This window comes from Taudactylus pleione, unplaced genomic scaffold (assembly GCF_031769625.1).
Source record: "Taudactylus pleione unplaced genomic scaffold, aTauple2 ptg000248l, whole genome shotgun sequence".
NCBI lineage: Eukaryota > Metazoa > Chordata > Amphibia > Anura > Myobatrachidae > Taudactylus > Taudactylus pleione.
The window spans coordinates 1,055,981-1,074,692 of NW_028284650.1; the positions used below are offsets into that span (position 1 = coordinate 1,055,981).

At 45.3% G+C, this 18,712-nt stretch overlaps 4 protein-coding genes across 4 annotated transcripts; 3 read left to right on the forward strand and 1 right to left on the reverse strand.

Annotated features, from left to right (window-relative positions):
• The first annotated feature begins 6,064 nt into the window (after positions 1–6,064).
• Positions 6,065–6,462, forward strand: LOC148515426 (histone H4). Its single transcript, XM_088479904.1, has one exon. It carries the CDS (start codon positions 6,094–6,096, stop codon positions 6,403–6,405), a length of 312 nt encoding a protein of 103 aa, XP_088336030.1. The 5' UTR covers positions 6,065–6,093; the 3' UTR covers positions 6,406–6,462.
• Positions 6,463–8,529: 2,067 nt separating this feature from the next.
• Positions 8,530–9,052, forward strand: LOC148515427 (histone H3). Its single transcript, XM_088479905.1, has one exon. It carries the CDS (start codon positions 8,539–8,541, stop codon positions 8,947–8,949), a length of 411 nt encoding a protein of 136 aa, XP_088336031.1. The 5' UTR covers positions 8,530–8,538; the 3' UTR covers positions 8,950–9,052.
• Positions 9,053–9,120: 68 nt separating this feature from the next.
• Positions 9,121–9,939, reverse strand: LOC148515428 (histone H2A type 1-like). The gene has a single exon (XM_088479906.1). It carries the CDS (start codon positions 9,930–9,932, stop codon positions 9,540–9,542), a length of 393 nt encoding a protein of 130 aa, XP_088336032.1. The 5' UTR covers positions 9,933–9,939; the 3' UTR covers positions 9,121–9,539.
• Positions 9,940–10,257: 318 nt separating this feature from the next.
• Positions 10,258–10,742, forward strand: LOC148515429 (histone H2B 1.1-like). Its single transcript, XM_088479907.1, has one exon. It carries the CDS (start codon positions 10,272–10,274, stop codon positions 10,650–10,652), a length of 381 nt encoding a protein of 126 aa, XP_088336033.1. The 5' UTR covers positions 10,258–10,271; the 3' UTR covers positions 10,653–10,742.
• The last annotated feature ends 7,970 nt before the right edge of the window (positions 10,743–18,712 follow it).

An 18,712-nucleotide genomic window follows, 5' to 3' on the forward strand; every position in this document is an offset into this window, starting at 1 on the left:
CGTTCTACATCTGCTTCCCCTCTCCTTCAAGCCCTACACTGGCTCCCTTTCAGATGCCAATTCAAGGTTCTTACATTCGCCTACAAAGCCCTCACCAAATCCTCTCCCGCATACATTTCTGACCTTCTCTCCCTTCACACTACGCCTGCCCACTTCACTCAAATGTATGCCGCCTCTCCTGCCAACTGATTCCTTCCTCACACAAGGTTTTGGGCATGAAAAAGCCTGGCAAAGTGGACACAGGTACAACTTGTATTGATTTGAATAATTAGCTGTAGTTATGTAAGGGTTAGATTGAATTGGACCATAAAAATTATACTTGAAACAAACACAGCGGAATCATTTACTTATGACACACTTGTTTTTTACCTGATAGGTTTTGGGCATGAAAAAGGCTGGCAAAGTGGGCACATGAACCACATTATACCATTTTGAACAAGTAGCTGTAGTGATGCAAGGGTTAAATAACTTTGGGCCCCAAATTTGACACTACCAACCAATAGCATGAGGTCACTTTCTTATGACCCACTTTTATTTTGCCTGGTCCAACAAGGCTTTGGGCATGAAATACTGTAGGCTGGCAAAGTGGGCACAGGTACAGATTGTATTGATTTGTATAAGTAGCTGTAGTTTTGCAAGGGTTAAATAGCATTGGACCACAAAAATTACACTTTAAACAAACAAACGGCTGTCACATACATATGACTCCCTTGTATTTTGCCTGACCCATCAAAGTTTTGGGCATGAAATAGGCTGGAAAAGTTGGCACAGATACCATATTTTACAATTTTGAATAAGTATCTGTAGCTTTGAAAGGGTTAAATAGCATTGGGCCACTAATTTGACACTTAAAACCAACAGAGGAGGTCAGTAACACATAAACCACTTGTATTTTGCCTGGCCCAAAAAAGGTTTGTGCATGAAATACAGCAGGCTGCTTAATTTGGGCACAGGTAGAGATTATTTTGATTTGAAAAAGTAGCTATAGTTTTGCAAGGGTTGAATAGCCTTGGGCCACAAATTTGAACTTTGCAACCTACAAAAGGGGGGTCACTTACATTATTTTATTTTATTTATTTATTAACAGTTTCTTATATAGAGCAGCATATTCCGTTGTGCTTTACAATTGCAAACATTAATAGAACAAAACTGGGTAATAACAGACCAATATAAAGGTAGGAAGGCCCTGCTCGCAAGCTTACAATCTATAGGGAAATAGGCATTGATACACAAGGATAGGTGCTATATATTGCATTTTGGTCCAGCCAGAATGCACAGTTTCTTGGTGGGCTGCATGATCCATTCACACCGGAATGTCGGCCAAATGTCATGAGGATGTGAGAGAAAGAGGATGTGTGAGGTTTTGTGTGGACTGCGAAAGGGGATGTAATTAGATATGGAAGCTATGAAGGTTATGTGGGTGGTTCTGGGATCTGATAAGCTTGCCTGAAGAGGTGCGTTTTTGGGGATCTAGAGGAAAGTCGTATTGTGCGTGGTATGGCATTCGATAGAGTGGGTGCAGCCCGAAGAAAGTCCTGTAACCGTGAGTGGGAGCAAGTAATGCGTGGGGATGAGAGAGCAAATCTTGTGCTGAGCGGAGAGGTCGGGCAGGGAGATATTTTGAGATGAGTGAAGAGATGTATGTTGGTGTGGTTTGGTTAATAGCCTTATGTGTAAGTAAGATTATTTTGTTTTGAATACAGTAGAAAACCGGCAACCAATGGAGGGACTGACAGAGCAGGGCAGCAGACGAACGTTTGGCAAGGAAGATAAGCCTCGCAGCTGCATTCATAATTGATTGTAATGGCGATAGCCTGTTTTTGGGAAAACCAGTAAGGAGGCCATAGCAATAGTCAATGCTGGAAATAATAAGTTCATGGATTAGAGTTTTTGCAGTGTCTTGTGTGAGAAATGGTCGAATTTTGAATATGTTGTTTAGATGTATGTAACATGATTTTGAGACAGATTGAATGTGGGGAACAAAGGACAGTTCAAAGTCAAGGATGACACCAAGGCAGCGAGCTTGCGGGGCAGGGTGGATTGTTGAGTTATCAACAGTGATAGAGAGATCAGGTTGGTAACTGCTATTGGCTGGTGGAAATATAATTAATTCTGTTTTAGAAATATTAAGTTTCAGGTGGCGAGATGACATCCAAAATGAAATGGCAGAAAGACATTATTCAGTGACACGGACCAATACAGATGGTGATAAATCTGGGGAAGATAGGTAGATTGAGTATCATCCGCATACAGATGGTACTGAAATCCAAAAGAGTTGATTAGTTTGCCAAGAGAGGTGGTATAGATTGAGAATAACAGAGGCCCTAAGACAGAGTCTTGAAGTACTCCAACTGATGGAGGTAGCGAAGAGGAGGCAGAATCAGAAAAATGAACAGTAAAAGAGCGACCAGATAGGTAGGAAGAGAACCAAGAAAGAGCCGTGTCCTTAAGACCTAGGGATTGTAGTGTTTGAGAAGAGAGTAGTCAACAGTGTCAAAAGCAGCAGCGAGATCTAGAAGAATTAGGAGTAAGTAATGGCCTTTAGCCTTGGCCGTGACCAGATCATTTACTACCTTAGTCAGTGCTGTCTCTGTGGAGTGTTGGGAACGGAAGCTGGACTGAAGTGGGACCAATAAATTGTGTGTGTTAAGAAAGTGTGTGAAGTGGGTGTAGACAAGTCTCTCAAGTAGCTTGGAGGGGCATGGGAGCTGGGAGATAGGATGGTAATTTGAGAGAGTGTTGGGGTCAGAGTTTTGTTTTTTCAGAATAGGCGTAATCACTGCATGCTTGAACAGTGATGGAAAGTTGCCAGTCGAGAGAGAGATTACAGATTTTAGTTAGGGTTGGGATAAGCACAGGAGACAGAGCTTTACTGATTTGTGAGGGTATAGGATCTAGAGGAATGGTAATAGAGTAGGAGGATGAGAAGAGTGTAGATACTTCATCTTCGTTTGTGAGACCAAATGAAGAGATTGTGCCACAGGATTCAGGTAGTGAATTGAGCAGGTCACTAGCTGAGGAAGAACATACCATTTCATTTCGGATCTCATCAATCTTGTCCCTAAAATAGAAAGCAAAATCTTGTGCACAGATAGTAGGAGGTGGTTTGGGTGAGGGAGGGGTAAGAAGCAGTTTAAATGTATTAAAAAGTCGCTTGGGGTTAGAGGCTTGAGCAGAGATAAGAGATTGGAAATATGTTTGTTTGGCAGTGTCCAGAGCAGTACGATAAGAGTTGTATATAGTCTTGTATGTGAGGAAGTCAGTATGAAGCTATCGCCAATAACGTTCTTGTATTTTGCCTTGCCCAATAAGTTTTGAACATGTAATAGGCTTGTAAAGTGAGCAGAGGCACCAAATTATACCATTTTGAATAAGTAACTGTAGTGTTTCAAGGGTTAAATAGCCTTGGACAACAAAAATGACACTTGAAACAAACAGAGTGGGGTCACTTACATATGATCCACTTGTATTTTGCTTGGCCCAAAAGGGTTTTGGGCATGAAACAGACTGGCACCAAATTATATATTTTTTAATAAGCTGTAGTGTTGCAAGGGTTAAATAGCCTTTTGCCACAAATTTGACAATTCCAACCAACAGCAGGAGGTCACTTACTTGTGACTCTCTAGTATTTCACCTGGCCTAACAAGGTTTCAGGCATGAAATAGGCTGGTAAAGTGGGCACAGGTACAGATTGTATTAATTTGAACAAGTAGCTGTAGATTTACATGGGTTAAATACCCTTGGGCCACAAATTTGACACTTGCAACCAACGGAGCACTTACATAAATAGCGGGACCCAGCACCAGCAGGTGAGAGTAGAAATCTACCTGTGCTGCACAGAATGTTGAAGACACTCACAATGCACTGTTTTTTATGCAGAAGAAGTTAGAATGCCCCATATGATTTACACAAAGGAGAAGAAAATGGATTAACTCTATCACTTTTCCTAATGAGAGAATATCCTCCATCATAAACAGTATTCTGGCAACTACAATAAAGACACTTTCAGGCCCCCATTTATCAACATAGTATATTTCCTTTAGGGCTCGCTAGGGGTTATGACTTCCTTTCTGCATTTAACAAACAGCGGTAATCAAAGATGGCGAGAGCACCAAAGTCCCCACTGACGGCAATGGGCACCAGTCGCGGCCCTTCTGGCTTCAGCAAAGCCTTCCAGCCACTGCTGGGTCCCCGTGTCGCACATGCGTATTACACAAGACCCTGTCGCTACCAGCGTGAGGTTGCCAGCAGCCCAGCGGAGGACATCGCAGAGGAGGAGGAATTCGCGGGTCCTCGCTGGAGGGGTAAGTATTGGTAAATAACAGTGAATTTTTTGTTTGTATCACAGTGTTCCTAAATTAAAAATTGTGCTGGTGTTTACCTTCATTGATAAATGGGGGCCTCAGTTTCCACAACAAAATCGCAAGCCTAGGGAAAATATATTCAGAGACAAAGTTTCCCTGCATCCGGGCCGCCCGAGGACGTCACTTCCGGCCACGTTCGGAAAAGATAAACAGAAGGAAAAGACTGCAACTCATGTCAGATCCGAGGGACCACCATTAGGTGTACATGACAGAGCGTATGACACATCAGGGAATACGCAAAGCTACAGTCTCTTCCCACACCGGATCTCTTCAAACCGGTACCGGAAGGGACTGGCTGCACGGCTATTTAAAGTGAATTCATTTCTCATTACCACCGAGAAAGGGACAAATGGTCCCAAAACGCATTGAAAGGATAGGTGATGGAGCAACTACTACTGTGCTGTTTCTCTGAGGACTTACATAGGGCCCCCGGAGCCACTCCCGTGCTGAGATTACAGTTCCGCATATTATAATTTTAAGGGCATGCGTGTGGCATCCATTCAGTGCTGGTAGATGGCTGGGGCAGCCCAGCTGCTGACAGAAAACTGGGCTTGTCCCCAGCCTGACATGAAATGGGAGGCGTGCCATACGGGCATGCCCCCAAGTAACGTCATCTAGGAATCGTTGCATATGGAAAGTAGGCCATGCCCCTTTATCGATGGCGCCCAGCTTTGCCAAGCGAGCAGAGTAACAGGCACGGTCCCTTTCTTGCATAGGGCCCTGGACTCAGACCTATGCGAGTGGGTCGGCTCTAAAGTCTCATGGTGCATACACACGGTCAAATTTCCTGTCAGATCTGAACGATAACGATTTTAAAAATCATTCAAATCTGACAGAAAATCTGACATGAGCCTTCAACGATGAACGATGCGCGTTCCCGCTTGTCAGATAACGATATCTGAATCTGATGTGTTTGCAGTCAGATTTGGACGATTCCATTTATTTTAATGCAGTCAGAAATCGTTCAAATCGTTGCTCAAATCCTTCATCTGATACATCTGACCGTGTGTATGCACCATCAGTCTGCAGCAGCAGCCCTGAGCAGCATCATTCAATGAGGGGTGAGAGGAATGGAGGGATGAAGTAGAGTCAGGTAAAGGTGAACAGGCAGGGAATGACGTTTGAAAAGAGAGAGGTGGTAAAAATATAACTGCTGGTGTAGAGGCAGGAGAATAGCAATATAGGCAGATAATGAGAGTGGTGAGGGGAAAGAGGTGGGTAAGAAGGATGAGTATGGGGCAGCTAAAGTGGGATGAGAAGTTTCAATATTTAGGTTAGTGTCTCCAGCGGAGACTGCAGGAGATCACAGGTAAGACTACAAAAGACCCAGAAAAGTGAGATTTCAAAATGAGAGAGGGCGGGAGAGACAGTTTGGGAAGGGGCAGAACACGCCAGTGCATAGGAACAGTAATGTCATAATCACCATCTAATAGAGACACATAACTCATTAGACACATACACCGTCTCAGTTCAGTCTGAATGGAGGATGAGTTCTTGTATAAAGTAAAATATCAATAACTGCATTGGTAGGAATCCCGAAACTGATATTGTCCCTATATTAGGAGCGTCACAAGCAGCAGGATGTGACGCCTTGGAGGACTCCTCCCTCATAGACCAGAGGTTTCCCATTTGGTCCGCTCGCACTGTATAAGAGGAGGACTTTGCTGTAATTGTAACAGTATTGTTCTCTTTACAGCGAGTGATACAATACAAGTGATTAAAAAGCAACATGTCTGGCAGAGGCAAAGGCGGAAAGGGGCTCGGAAAAGGAGGAGCCAAGCGCCACAGGAAAGTGCTGCGGGATAACATCCAGGGCATCACCAAGCCTGCTATTCGCCGTCTCGCCCGGAGAGGAGGCGTGAAGCGCATTTCTGGTCTCATTTATGAGGAGACCCGCGGGGTGCTGAAGGTCTTCCTGGAGAACGTTATCCGGGACGCCGTCACCTACACCGAACACGCCAAGAGGAAAACAGTCACCGCTATGGATGTGGTGTACGCTCTGAAACGCCAGGGCCGCACTCTCTATGGATTCGGGGGCTGAACACTGATGTACATTGAATACTATCACCCACACAAAGGCCCTTTTCAGGGCCGCCTATTTCTTCTATGAGAGCGCTATAATTATTCCCTTGTACTATTATATGTATCTTGTCCTGGCTGACGCCAGACCTTATACAGAGTCCTAATATAAGCATGTTTGCTGGTTTATATTTAGATCGTTGCTAGTAAATTATGGGGAAACGACAGCTTATAGGTGAAATCTGCACGTAGTCACTCGCTGTCGGTCTTGTAAATGTATCGAGTGAGTACATTAAAGCATTGTCCTATGGGTGTCCCTATGTTAGATTATTACGGCCTCTGTTTCTATGATGGCACAAATCAGTGTATGTGGCTGACTAGTTCTAGACTGATAATTACACTGTTTATAAAGAAACAACCGCAATGGTCAGTGCTTCTTTAAACGTTAACTGTAGGAAATCCCTTTTAAAAGAAAAGTATTGACAAACCCCTTTCTGCCTGGGAAGGGCTCCTGCTCTATTTTGTGTAAAGAATTACACATTGCATACATTTAAATCAGCATTAAGATCCATTTTCAGACATACCCTCCTTTAAAAGTAATTTGTCAAATGTCAGAGCATTACACTGGTTTAAGACAGAGTTTTATCTTCTAGAGCAGTAAATGTGAATAACATTGGTGGTATGTCATGTTTGCAACTGAATGTAAATGTAGCAATGAACGTGCTTTATACAGTTACAATATGGGCTATGGAAGCCTTAGCCTTTATTGTAACAGTATCATATGTATCAGAAGATAGAACCACTAAACCACACTGGAATTACAACACACTGCACAAAGGAATAGAGATATTGAGTGTTTTGAAGACATATTAGTAAATGAGTCAGTCAGTCTATCTGACAATTATTAAAATAGCCAGATTGTTTTCAGTCGTCTAGCGACAATCAGAAGCCAAACTAACGCTGCTCCTGGTTTGGTAGAAGACTGTTTAGGCTTTCTTACCCACACAGACACGTTCCTAGAGCGGTGACTCGGACTCCTGCTGGAAAAATACAAGAGTGAGACAGGGCTATACAGCCCATTCATCCGGTTCCCACGGTGGGGTGGCATTTGATGAGGCTGATAATAGATTGGGTAACTGCTTCTCGGAGATGGCTATTGCCCCAGCCACCCCCGAAAATATCTGGTGGCTAAAGTTACCCTGCGGAGGAAGTCTCTGAAAAGTTTTGCTAAAGCCCCGGGGGGAAGAACAACATATTATTCTAATGGTCATTACAAATGCATGTTCATTCCCAGAGACACCCCAAAATAATCTATTATGATATTTGTCTGGATGTGAAAAGATTTCCTTATGTCCAGCGTATTTGAGGAGAGTGGTAGGTAGGCTGGAATATAGCCCTGTAAACGCTGTGCGAGAGTCGCCTCTGGTTGGTGCGTGGGGTTAGGTCCGGGACCTAGACTATGGGTGATGGGGCGACCTGAGTTAGCTGCCGGCTATAACTTCTTACAGTGCTCCAATAGGTCTTGCACCTCTGATAATGTAAAGCTGACTGCTACAGACTACAGTATGTATTCCGGGAATACATACTATTGCAGTCCGCCTCCCAATCACATTACTATTGCCGACTGTAATGAGGGTAATTGAAATGTATGGGACTCCTTATGTATCAATTTCAATATACATTTAAATATATCTACCTAGGGTAAGTGTCATCAGCATTTTTTCCAAGAAGTGGAGTTTTTAAGGGGGATTTATTTTTTTTATCACTTCTGCTTGATACCAAGAAGAAACGTTCACTCGCTTGTACTAGGATTAGGCAATTTATGGCATTATAACTGATGGTGACCTTCACATGCCAGGCTGCCACAGATGTAACATGCCCTAACAGAACACCTTTAGGCTGGGATGTGTAGTTTGTACAATGGTGAGCAAAAACTCAGCAACCCTTCCTGCATTCACTTCCAGAATCTGGAAAAGTAGGCTGGACGTTTAAACGGCGGGATTTTTGAAAAAGCGGTTTTATTTTTATTTTTTAAAGCCAATCGGTGGAGAGGGCAGGACTACTTCTATCCAATCAGCGTGAAGCACTCTTTATATATAGGTTTGCTAAACGCTGTTGTGTCACTGTCTGTGTATTTAGTCACTTTGGAAGAATAATGGCCAGGACAAAGCAGACTGCCCGCAAATCTACAGGAGGGAAAGCTCCCCGTAAGCAGCTGGCAACCAAGGCTGCCCGGAAGAGCGCCCCAGCTACCGGCGGCGTGAAGAAGCCTCACCGCTACCGACCCGGGACTGTTGCTCTCCGAGAGATCCGTCGCTACCAGAAATCCACTGAGCTGCTGATCCGTAAGCTGCCCTTCCAGCGACTGGTGAGAGAGATCGCCCAGGATTTCAAGACCGACCTGCGCTTCCAGAGCTCTGCTGTCATGGCCCTACAAGAGGCCAGCGAGGCTTATCTGGTCGGGCTCTTCGAGGACACCAACCTGTGCGCCATCCACGCCAAGAGGGTGACCATCATGCCCAAAGACATCCAGCTGGCCCGCAGGATCCGAGGGGAGAGGGCATAGATAGTACTCGGCACTCCTATACACACAAAAAACACAAAGGCTCTTTTCAGAGCCACCAAATCTTTCTAAAAGAGCTGAAGCATAAACTACATATTAATTTAAGTGGCAGAACGTTGTTAAAATCTCAGCTCCGTTTACCCCCGCCGTGGAGGCTACATGACCAGTCTCCTTATTTAGTTGCCACACTCTGTAGTACCCCGCTCCTTCCTGCCAGCCTGTCGCTGCCATCGTTAAAGGCTGAAGTCTCATCTATCCAGCGTTGGCAAAGGGAACTAGGCTAACAAGTCACAAGTAGTCGTTGCAAATCAAGTTAAAAACCTTTAATGTTTATATCAGAATGTTGGGTTTCCCTGTACAGTCCTTTACAGAGCCATCCCCACGTTCTATACACAGAGCTATAAACTTCCCCTTTAGGTGTCTGCACTATTACAAGTTCTCTAATTCTAGAAGGCGCACAATGGCTCTACCGCTAAATCGGGCTCGTTTACTAGCACTGGTATATTTGAAGCCATGAACCAGCTCTTTAGGGACGGGGTGGGTGGCTCTGAAAAGAGCCTTTGTGTTATGGGGACATGTATCTAAAAGCAACTTTACTTGCTTTTAGCTGCCTTGTGGCTCTCGGTCTTCTTGGGTAGTAGTACAGCCTGGATGTTGGGCAGGACGCCTCCCTGAGCGATAGTCACCCCACCGAGCAGCTTGTTTAGCTCCTCATCATTACGCACAGCCAACTGCAGGTGGCGGGGGATAATGCGGGTCTTCTTGTTGTCACGGGCGGCATTTCCGGCAAGCTCCAGAATCTCAGCCGTCAAGTACTCGAGAACTGCGGCCAGGTACACCGGTGCCCCGGCTCCAACACGCTCTGCATAGTTTCCCTTCCTCAGCAGACGGTGAACGCGACCGACTGGAAACTGGAGCCCAGCTCGAGATGAGCGGGTCTTTGCCTTAGCCCGGGTCTTGCCGCCTTGTTTTCCTCTTCCAGACATTCTTGAGTCCGACTCACAAAGATACAATATAATAAATCTGGCTGAAACAAGTTTGCGATCTTGACCTGCTTGTTATATATACACTCAGATGGGACCTACAACCTGCTCTGTGATTGGTCTGCTTAAAAAGCAACCAATGCAATACATGTTCATGCACGAACCAATCGGCAAATGAATAATGGGTTTTTGAGGCGGAGTACATCACATGACACGTCTACCCAATAGTGCATTCAGCACGGGTAAAGCCTTATTTGCATGAGCTGACTATAAATGAAGCAGGTCTGGGAGATTTCAGTTATATGTTTTTTTTTCTGTGTGTGAAAATCTGTTATATCGATAATGCCTGACCCAGCCAAGTCTGCGCCAGCGCCCAAGAAAGGCTCAAAAAAAGCGGTGACTAAGACCCAGAAGAAAGATGGGAAGAAGCGTAGGAAGACCCGGAAGGAGAGTTACGCCATTTACGTGTACAAGGTGCTGAAGCAGGTGCACCCAGATACCGGCATCTCCTCCAAGGCTATGGGCATCATGAACTCCTTTGTGAATGATATCTTTGAGCGCATTGCAGGGGAAGCTTCCCGTCTGGCTCATTACAACAAGCGCTCCACCATCACCTCCCGGGAGATCCAGACCGCCGTACGCCTGCTACTGCCGGGAGAGCTGGCCAAGCACGCCGTGTCCGAGGGCACCAAGGCCGTCACCAAGTACACCAGCGCCAAGTGATCTGCTTTCCTTCTCCCTCCCACATGAACACAAAGGCTCTTCTAAGAGCCACCCACCTCCTCTCTAATTGGGCTATAACTATAGCTGTGACCTGGGCTAATATACAGTGATCTAGGCTGTATTGTCTGACTCCTGTTTTACTGAGTTTTTGTTGTAATTGCACCATGTTCCTAAATCACACAGATCTCCTAGGTACACTGGGCCTGATTCAGAGCCGCTCGTAAGCGGCCGCTCCGAGCGATGTTCGCACATCTGCGCATGCGTATGGGTTTTAGTACGCATGCACGAACCAGTCAGTGTGGTCGAAAATCGTGTGCTCGCAAAATAGCTAATGCCAGTGTCATCGACCACGTCACTTGGTTGTTTTTTAGCCTGAACTGCTCGCATGATTGCGGTAGGAAAATCCAACCACAAGCACTGCGAGCAGTTCATACACCTTTCGATGTACTTGATTAATCAAATAAATAGCGGAGATGACGTATGATGCCAGCGGCCAGGGGGCGTTTTTTCCAAAATAGTGAGCGCATGTTTCGTTCGCTCGTTCAGACATAGAGGCGTCAACAGACTGCAAAGAGCGAGCACTTAATTTAAATAGCCAGCCCATTTTTCGGAACGAGCGGCTGCAATTAGCGTCCGGCTCTGAATCAGGCCCTCTGGTCAGAGCGAGCTCATCCCCCGTAGCCAAACCTCTACCAGTTTCCTGTCTCTCTTACCATCTTCTTAAAAACAACTGTGATGTTACTGTCCGTGGATGGATTGTTTTAGTGCTTAAAACCATATGATCGACTGGCATTTGCTCCCATACATTACTAAGTTTTTATTCCAACCAGCCAGATTGGACAGAAACGGACAAAAAATTGTATAGTGGATGGCCAGCTTAAGTAGCTATAGTTGTGCAAGGGTTAAATAGCCTTGGGCAACAAATTTGATACTTGGAACTCACACAGTGGGGTCACTTACATATGGCCTTGCCCAACAAGCTTTTTGGGCATGCAATTAGGTGGTAAAGTGGGCACAGGCACCAATTTATATATTGATATAAGTAGTTGTGCAAGGTTTAAAGAGCCTTGGGCAACAAATTTGACACTTGGAATCCACAGAGGAAGGTCACTTGCAAATGACCCACTTTCAATTGGCCTTGCCCAACAAGGTTTTGGCATGAACTAGGGTGGTAAATTGGGCATCAGCACCATATTTTATTCATTTGAATAAGTAGCTGTAGTTGTGTGAGGGTTAAATAGCCTTGGGAAACAAATTTGACACTTGAAATCCACAGAGGGGCGTCAATTACATTTATTTAAAATGCAATTGGCTTTCACCAACAAAGTTTTGGGCTTGAAATAGGGCATTAAAGTGGGCACAGACACCAATTTATAAATTTGACTAAGTTGCTGTAGTTGTGTGAGGGTTAAATAGCCTTGGGCAACAAATTTGACCCTTGGAATCCAGACAGAAAGGTCTTTTACATTTAACCCTCATGCAATTGGCCTTGCCCAACAAGGTTTTAGGCATGAAATAGGTTGGTAAAGTGGGCACATTGACTAATTTATATATTTGAATAAGTAGCTGAAGTTGTGCAAGGGTTAAATTGCCTTGAGCAACAAATTTGACACTTGGAATCCACAGAGGGGGGGTCACTTACATATGACCAACTTGCAATTTGCCTTGCCCAACAAGTTTTTGGGCATGAAATTAGGTGTAAAGTGGGCACAGGGACTAGATTTTCTATATTTGAATAAGTAGCTGTAGTTGTGCAAGGGTTAAAGAGCCTTGAGCAACAAATTTGACATTCGGAATCCACAGACGGAGGTCACTTACATGTGACGCACTTGTAATTGGCCTTGCTCAATAAGGTTTTGGAGATTAAATAGGGTGGTAAAGTGGGCACAGTCACCAATTAACACATTTGAATAAGTAGCTGTGTTGTGCAATGGTCAAATACTGTAGCCTTGGTCAACAAATGTGACACTTGGAACTCACACAGTGGGGTCACTTACATATGACCCATTTGCAATTGGCCAAGCCCAACAAGGTTTTGGGCATGAACTAGGGTGGTAAATTGAGGTTAAGGTTTTTGGCATGAAATAAGTGGTAAAGTGGGTAAAGGTCCCAGATTTTCTATAATTGAATAAGTATCTGTAGTTGTACAAGGGTTAAATAGCCTTGGGCACCGCTTTGACACGTGACATCCACACAGGGTGGTCACTTACATATGAGCCACTTGCAATTGACCTTGCCCAACAAGTTTTTGGGTATGAAATATGGTGGTAAAGTGGGCACAATCACTATATTCACTCTAAACAGTCATATTTCAAGAATCTCATCTCCTCCCTGTCCTATTATCACCAGTGTCTCTTTTCCACCTTTAACTCCCTCCTCTGCCCACCCCCTCCTTGTCTCCCCTCCTTGCTCTCTGCCACTGACTTTGCTACCTATTTCACATCTAAAATGATTCTATACGTCAGGGCATCATATCCGACCAGTCCCCCAGCTCCCCATCTCCTCCTTTCCTGGATCACCCCTCTCCATCCATTTAACCGACTCTGACATCCTTCTCCCCTGTGACTGGAGAGGAAGTTAAGGCCCTTATCCAGTCCTCCCCCCCTTCCACCTCTCCCCTCCTCCGCTACCTCTCTCCTTCTGCCTGCTAACATCTTGCCCACCTCCTTAATCTCTCCCTATCTTCTGGCACTGTTCCTTCTGCATTTAAGCATGCCCTTGTCTCCCCCATTCTTAAATAAACCTAACCTTGGGCCTGATTCAGACCCACTCGCGAGCGGCTGTACGCTCGCAAGTGGGTCGATGGTCTGCACTGAGCATGCGCACGACGGAGGGAGCTCCGTCGTGCGCATGCGCCAGACACGACGAGCGAAGGACTTTCCTTCGCTCGTTGTGTCCGATCAAAGGGGGCGTGCTGTCAATGTTGATTGACAGCACGCCCCCTTTGGTGGGCGTGCCGGGGGCGTGCCTCCCTGACGGGGGCGTTCCCACGGGAACGCCTCCCGTCAGAAGCCGGCCCACTGACATCACTAGTGATGTCAGTGGGAGTGATTTTGGCTCTGATAGAGCCAAAATCACTCCGGAGCTTGCGGTTGAAAACCTCAACCGCAGGCTCCGGCTCGCAATTTCGATGGTCGCGATGGTCACGACCATCGCGGCCATCAAAATGCACGCTCGTATAGCCTGTGGGTGGTGACCCACAGCTATACGAGCGTCCAGGAGGACGCTCCATGAAAAAGGAGCCCGGCCCTCATGCAGAGCGTGCGCTCTGCTCAGAGCGTACGGCTCTGAATGAGGGCCCTTGATCCTAACATTTTCTCTAACTACCGACCAATCTCTCTCCTCCCTTTTGCCTCCAAACTCCTTGAGCGTATTGTTTACAACAGCCTCACCACATTTCTTTCCTCCCACTCCCTCCTTGACCCTTTTCAGTCTGGCTTCCGTTCTCTCCACTCCACTGAAACCGCCTTCACAGATGTCAGCAACGACCTCCTTGCTGCCAAATCCAAGGGCCACTACCCCCTGCTCATTCTCCTTGACCTCTCTGCTGCTTTTCACACTGTGGACCACCCTCTACTGCTGCATATCCTTCACTCCCTTGGTCTACGTGACACTGCTCTCTCCTGGCTGTCCTCCTACCTCTCTGACCGTTCCTTCTCTTTTTCCTCTCACGACGACTCCTCCACGCCACAGCCTCTTACAGTAGGTGTTCCCCAAGGTTCTGTTCTTGGATCTCTCCTATTCTCTCTCTATACATCTTATCTAGGTAAACTCATCAGCTCTTTTGATGTCCATTATCATCTCTATGCTGATGATACTCAGATCTACCTTTCCTCACCTGATCTTTCCCCCTCTCTACTGACTTGTATATCCAACTGTCTCTCTGCTATCTCTTCCTGGATGTCCCAGCGATTTCTCAAACTTAATATGTCTAAGACTGAGCTGATAGTCTTCCCACCCTCCCACATAACATCATGTCCCACTATTTCTCTATTAATAGATGGCATAACTATCTCATCTAGTCCCAAAGTACGTTGTCTTGGAGACATCTTGGACTCTTCCCTCTCCTTCAAACCACACATTCAGAACCTCTCGCAGTCCTGTCGTTTCCATCTCAAGAATATTTCCAAGATCAGCCCCTTTCTCAGCAAGGATGCTACCAAAACCCTCATACATTCACTGGTCACGTCCAGATTGGACTACTGTAACCTTCTCCTAGCTGGCCTCCCCAAATCCCATCTCTCTCCTCTCCAGTCTGTGCTCAATGCTGCTGCTCGGCTCATCTTCCTCTCCAAACGCTCTACTACATCTGCCTCCCCTCTTTTGCAAGCCCTCCACTGGCTCCCATTCCCTTTCAGAAAACAATTCAGGGTTCTCACACTCACTTACAAAGCGCTCACCCCTTCCTCTCCCATTTACATCTCTGATCTCATCTCCCTTCACTCTTCTGTACGCCCTCTTTGTTCACTTAATACGCGCCGCCTTTCATGCCAATTGATTACTTCCTCCCACTTCCGCCTCCAAGATTTTACCCGTGCTGCTCCCACCTTTGGAATTCCCTCCCTCTCCCCATCAGACTCTGCACCTCTCTACAATCTTTGAAACAAGCTCTCAAGACCCACTACTTCATTAAAGCCTTCCAGCTCTCATTCTAACTTGCTGCTACATCTTCCTTTCTCCCCGCCTACCCCATTCTGTGTCACTTCTGTTTGTGTACCCCTCCCTTTAAGAATGTAAGCTCTTTCGAGCAGGGCCCTCTACCCTCTTGTGCTTCTCCCTACTGTCATTTAATTTATCTTACTCCCCACTAGGGCAACTGACACTTGGCTGCTTATGTGGGCGTAAAGGTCGCTAATATAGCAATGTTTATTATCCATGTACTGTATTGTAATGTATTGTATTGTAATGTAAGTCACTGGTTACTTATTTGTCTATATAGTTTGTAAGGTGCTACGGAACACTTGTGGCGCCATATAAATAAATGATGATAATAATAAAAATAATAAGTAGCTATAGTTGTGCAAGGGTTAAATAGCCTTGGGCAACAAATATGACACTTGGAAACCACAGAGGGCGGTCACTTACATATAACCCTCATGCAATTGGCTTTGTCCAATAAGGTTTTAGGCATGAAATAGGGTGGTAAAGTGGGCATGGAAACCAGATATTATACACATGAATAAGTAGCTGTAGTTGTGTGAGGGTTAAATAGCCGTGGGCAACAAAATTTGACACTTGGAGTTCACAGAGGAAGGTCACATACATATAACCTTAATGCAATTGGGCTGGCCTAACAATGTTTTAGGCATGAAATAGGGTGGTAAAGTGGGCACAATACCTATATATGTGAATAAGTAGCTGTAGTTGTGCAATGGTTAAATAGCCTTGGGCAACAAACTTGTATTTTGCCTGGTACAGCTAGGCTTTGGGCATGTAATAGGCTGGCAAAGTGGGCACAGGAACCACATTATACCATTTTGAACAAGTATTGTAGCTGTAGTGATGCAAGGGTTAAATAGCCTTGGGCCCCAAGTTTGACACTACCAACCAGTAGCATGAGGTCACTTTCTCGTGACCCACTTGTATTTTGCATGGCCCAATAAGGCTTTGGGTATGAAATAGGCTGGCAAAGGGTATCGGTATGATTTACCGCTGGACCCATGCCCGGCAGTTGGAATCCTGACAGCGGCATCTCGGCAGAAAAGGAAATCCCGATCATTAAAGGTAAGTATATACTAACCTATTTCGACCCCCATAACCCTTCCTTCGCGGTGCCTTACCCTAACCTTCCCCCCAGTGCCTAACCCTAATCCCCTCTCTAAGTGCCTAAACCTAACCACCCTTCCCCGCCGCCTAAACCTAAGTCCCCTGAGGGGGTGCCTAATGCTGACTCCCCCTTCCCATAGCCTACACCTAAACTCCCAGGGGGGGTGTTTAACCCTAAGTCCCCCCCCGGGAACCCTAAACCTAACTCTCCCCCCCTGTGGCTATCCGCGCTCGGCGTCCCTTCGATCGGGATGCCGGGCGTCGGGCTCCGAGTGTATGTCTAATGACAGGCGTCGGCATATCGACGCCTGCCTTTAGACCCTTGCCGGGATATGACAGTCAGGAAGCCGGCTATAGGGATTAGGTCCGCCGGCTTCCCGACTGAATACCTGGCAAAAAGTGAGCACACGTACAGATTGTATTGATTTGAATAAGTAGCTGTAGTTTTTAAAGGGTTAAATAGCCTTGGACCACAAAAATTACACTTGTATCAAACAGATGGGGGTCACTTACATATGACCCACTTGTATTTTGCATGGCCAACAAATGTTTTGGCCATAAAATAGGCTGTCGAAGTAGGCAAAGGCACCATATTTTACCATTTTGAATAAATAGCTGTAGTGTTTCAAGGATTAAATATCTTGAGCCATTAATATGACATTTGATACCAACAGATACCAACACCTACATATGAACCACTCAATCAACAGATACCAACACCTACATATGAACCACTCATATTTTGCCTGGCCCAATTAGGTTTTGGGCATGAAATAGGCTGCCACATTTAGGCACAGGTACAGATTGTATTGATTTCAATAAGTAACTGTAGTTTTGCAAGGGTTAAACAGACTTGGGCCACAAATTTGACCTATGCAACCAACAGAGGGAGGTCACTTACTTGTCACACACTTGTATTTTGCCTGGCCCAACAAGGTTTTGGACATTGAATAGGCTGGCAAAGTGGGCACAGATTGTATTGATTTGATTATGTAGTGTAGCTGTAGTTTTGCAAGGGTTCAATAGCCTTGGGCCACTAATTTGACACTTGAAACCAACAGAGGGGGTCACTTACACATGACTCAATTGTATTTTGCCTGGCCCAACAAGGTTTTAGGCATGAAATAGGCTGGCAAAGTGGGCACAGCACCATAATTTACCATTTTGGATAAATGGCTGTAGTGTTGCAAGGGTTAAAAAACCTTGGGTCACTAATTTGACACTTCCAACCAACAGTAGGAGGTGACTTACTCGTGATCCACTTGTATTTTACCTGGTACAACTAGGTTTTGGGCATGAAAAAGGCTGGCAAAGTGGGCACAGGTACCCCATTATACTATTTTGAATAAGTATTTGTAGTGATGCAAGGGTTAAATAGCATTGGGACACTAATTTGACACTTAAAACCAACAGAGGAGGTCACTAACACATAAACCACTTGTATTTTGCCTGGCCCAAAAAAGGTTTGTGCATGAAATACAGCAGGCTGCTTAATTTGGGCACAGGTAGAGATTATTTTGATTTGAAAAAGTAGCTATAGTTTTGCAAGGGTTGAATAGCCTTGGGCCACAAATTTGAACTTTGCAACCTACAAAAGGGGGGTCACTTACATTATTTTATTTTATTTATTTATTAACAGTTTCTTATATAGAGCAGCATATTCCGTTGTGCTTTACAATTGCAAACATTAATAGAACAAAACTGGGTAATAACAGACCAATATAAAGGTAGGAAGGCCCTGCTCGCAAGCTTACAATCTATAGGGAAATAGGCATTGATACACAAGGACAGGTGCTATATATTGCATTTTGGTCCAACCAGAATGCACAGTTTCTTGGTGGGCTGCATGATCCATTCACACCGGAATGTCGGCCAAATGTCATGAGGATGTGAGAGAAAGAGGATGTGTGAGGTTTTGTGTGGACTGCGAAAGGGGATGTAATTAGATATGGAAGCTATGAAGGTTATGTGGGCCGTTCTGGGATTTGATAAGCTTGCCTGAAGAGGTGAGTTTTCAGGGATCGCTTGAAGGATTGGAGACTAGAGGAAAGTTGTATTGTGCGTGGTATGGCATTCCATAGAGTGGGTGCAGCCTGAAGAAAGTCCTGTAACCGTGAGTGAGTGGGAGCAAGTAATGCGTGGGGATGAGAGAGCAAATCTTGTGCTGAGCGGAGAGGTCGGGTAGGGAGATATTTTGAGATGAGTGAAGAAATGTATGTTGGTGTGGTTTGGTTAATAGCTTTATGTGTAAGTAAGATTATTTTGTTTTGAATACAGTAGAAAACCGGCAACCA

Excerpts from the sequence above, each read along its gene's own strand:
- LOC148515426 (XM_088479904.1), top strand. The coding sequence starts at position 6,094 with ATGTCTGGCAGAGGCAAAGGCGGAAAGGGGCTCGGAAAAGGAGGAGCC.
- LOC148515427 (XM_088479905.1), top strand. The coding sequence starts at position 8,539 with ATGGCCAGGACAAAGCAGACTGCCCGCAAATCTACAGGAGGGAAAGCT.
- LOC148515428 (XM_088479906.1), bottom strand. The coding sequence starts at position 9,932 with ATGTCTGGAAGAGGAAAACAAGGCGGCAAGACCCGGGCTAAGGCAAAG.
- LOC148515429 (XM_088479907.1), top strand. The coding sequence starts at position 10,272 with ATGCCTGACCCAGCCAAGTCTGCGCCAGCGCCCAAGAAAGGCTCAAAA.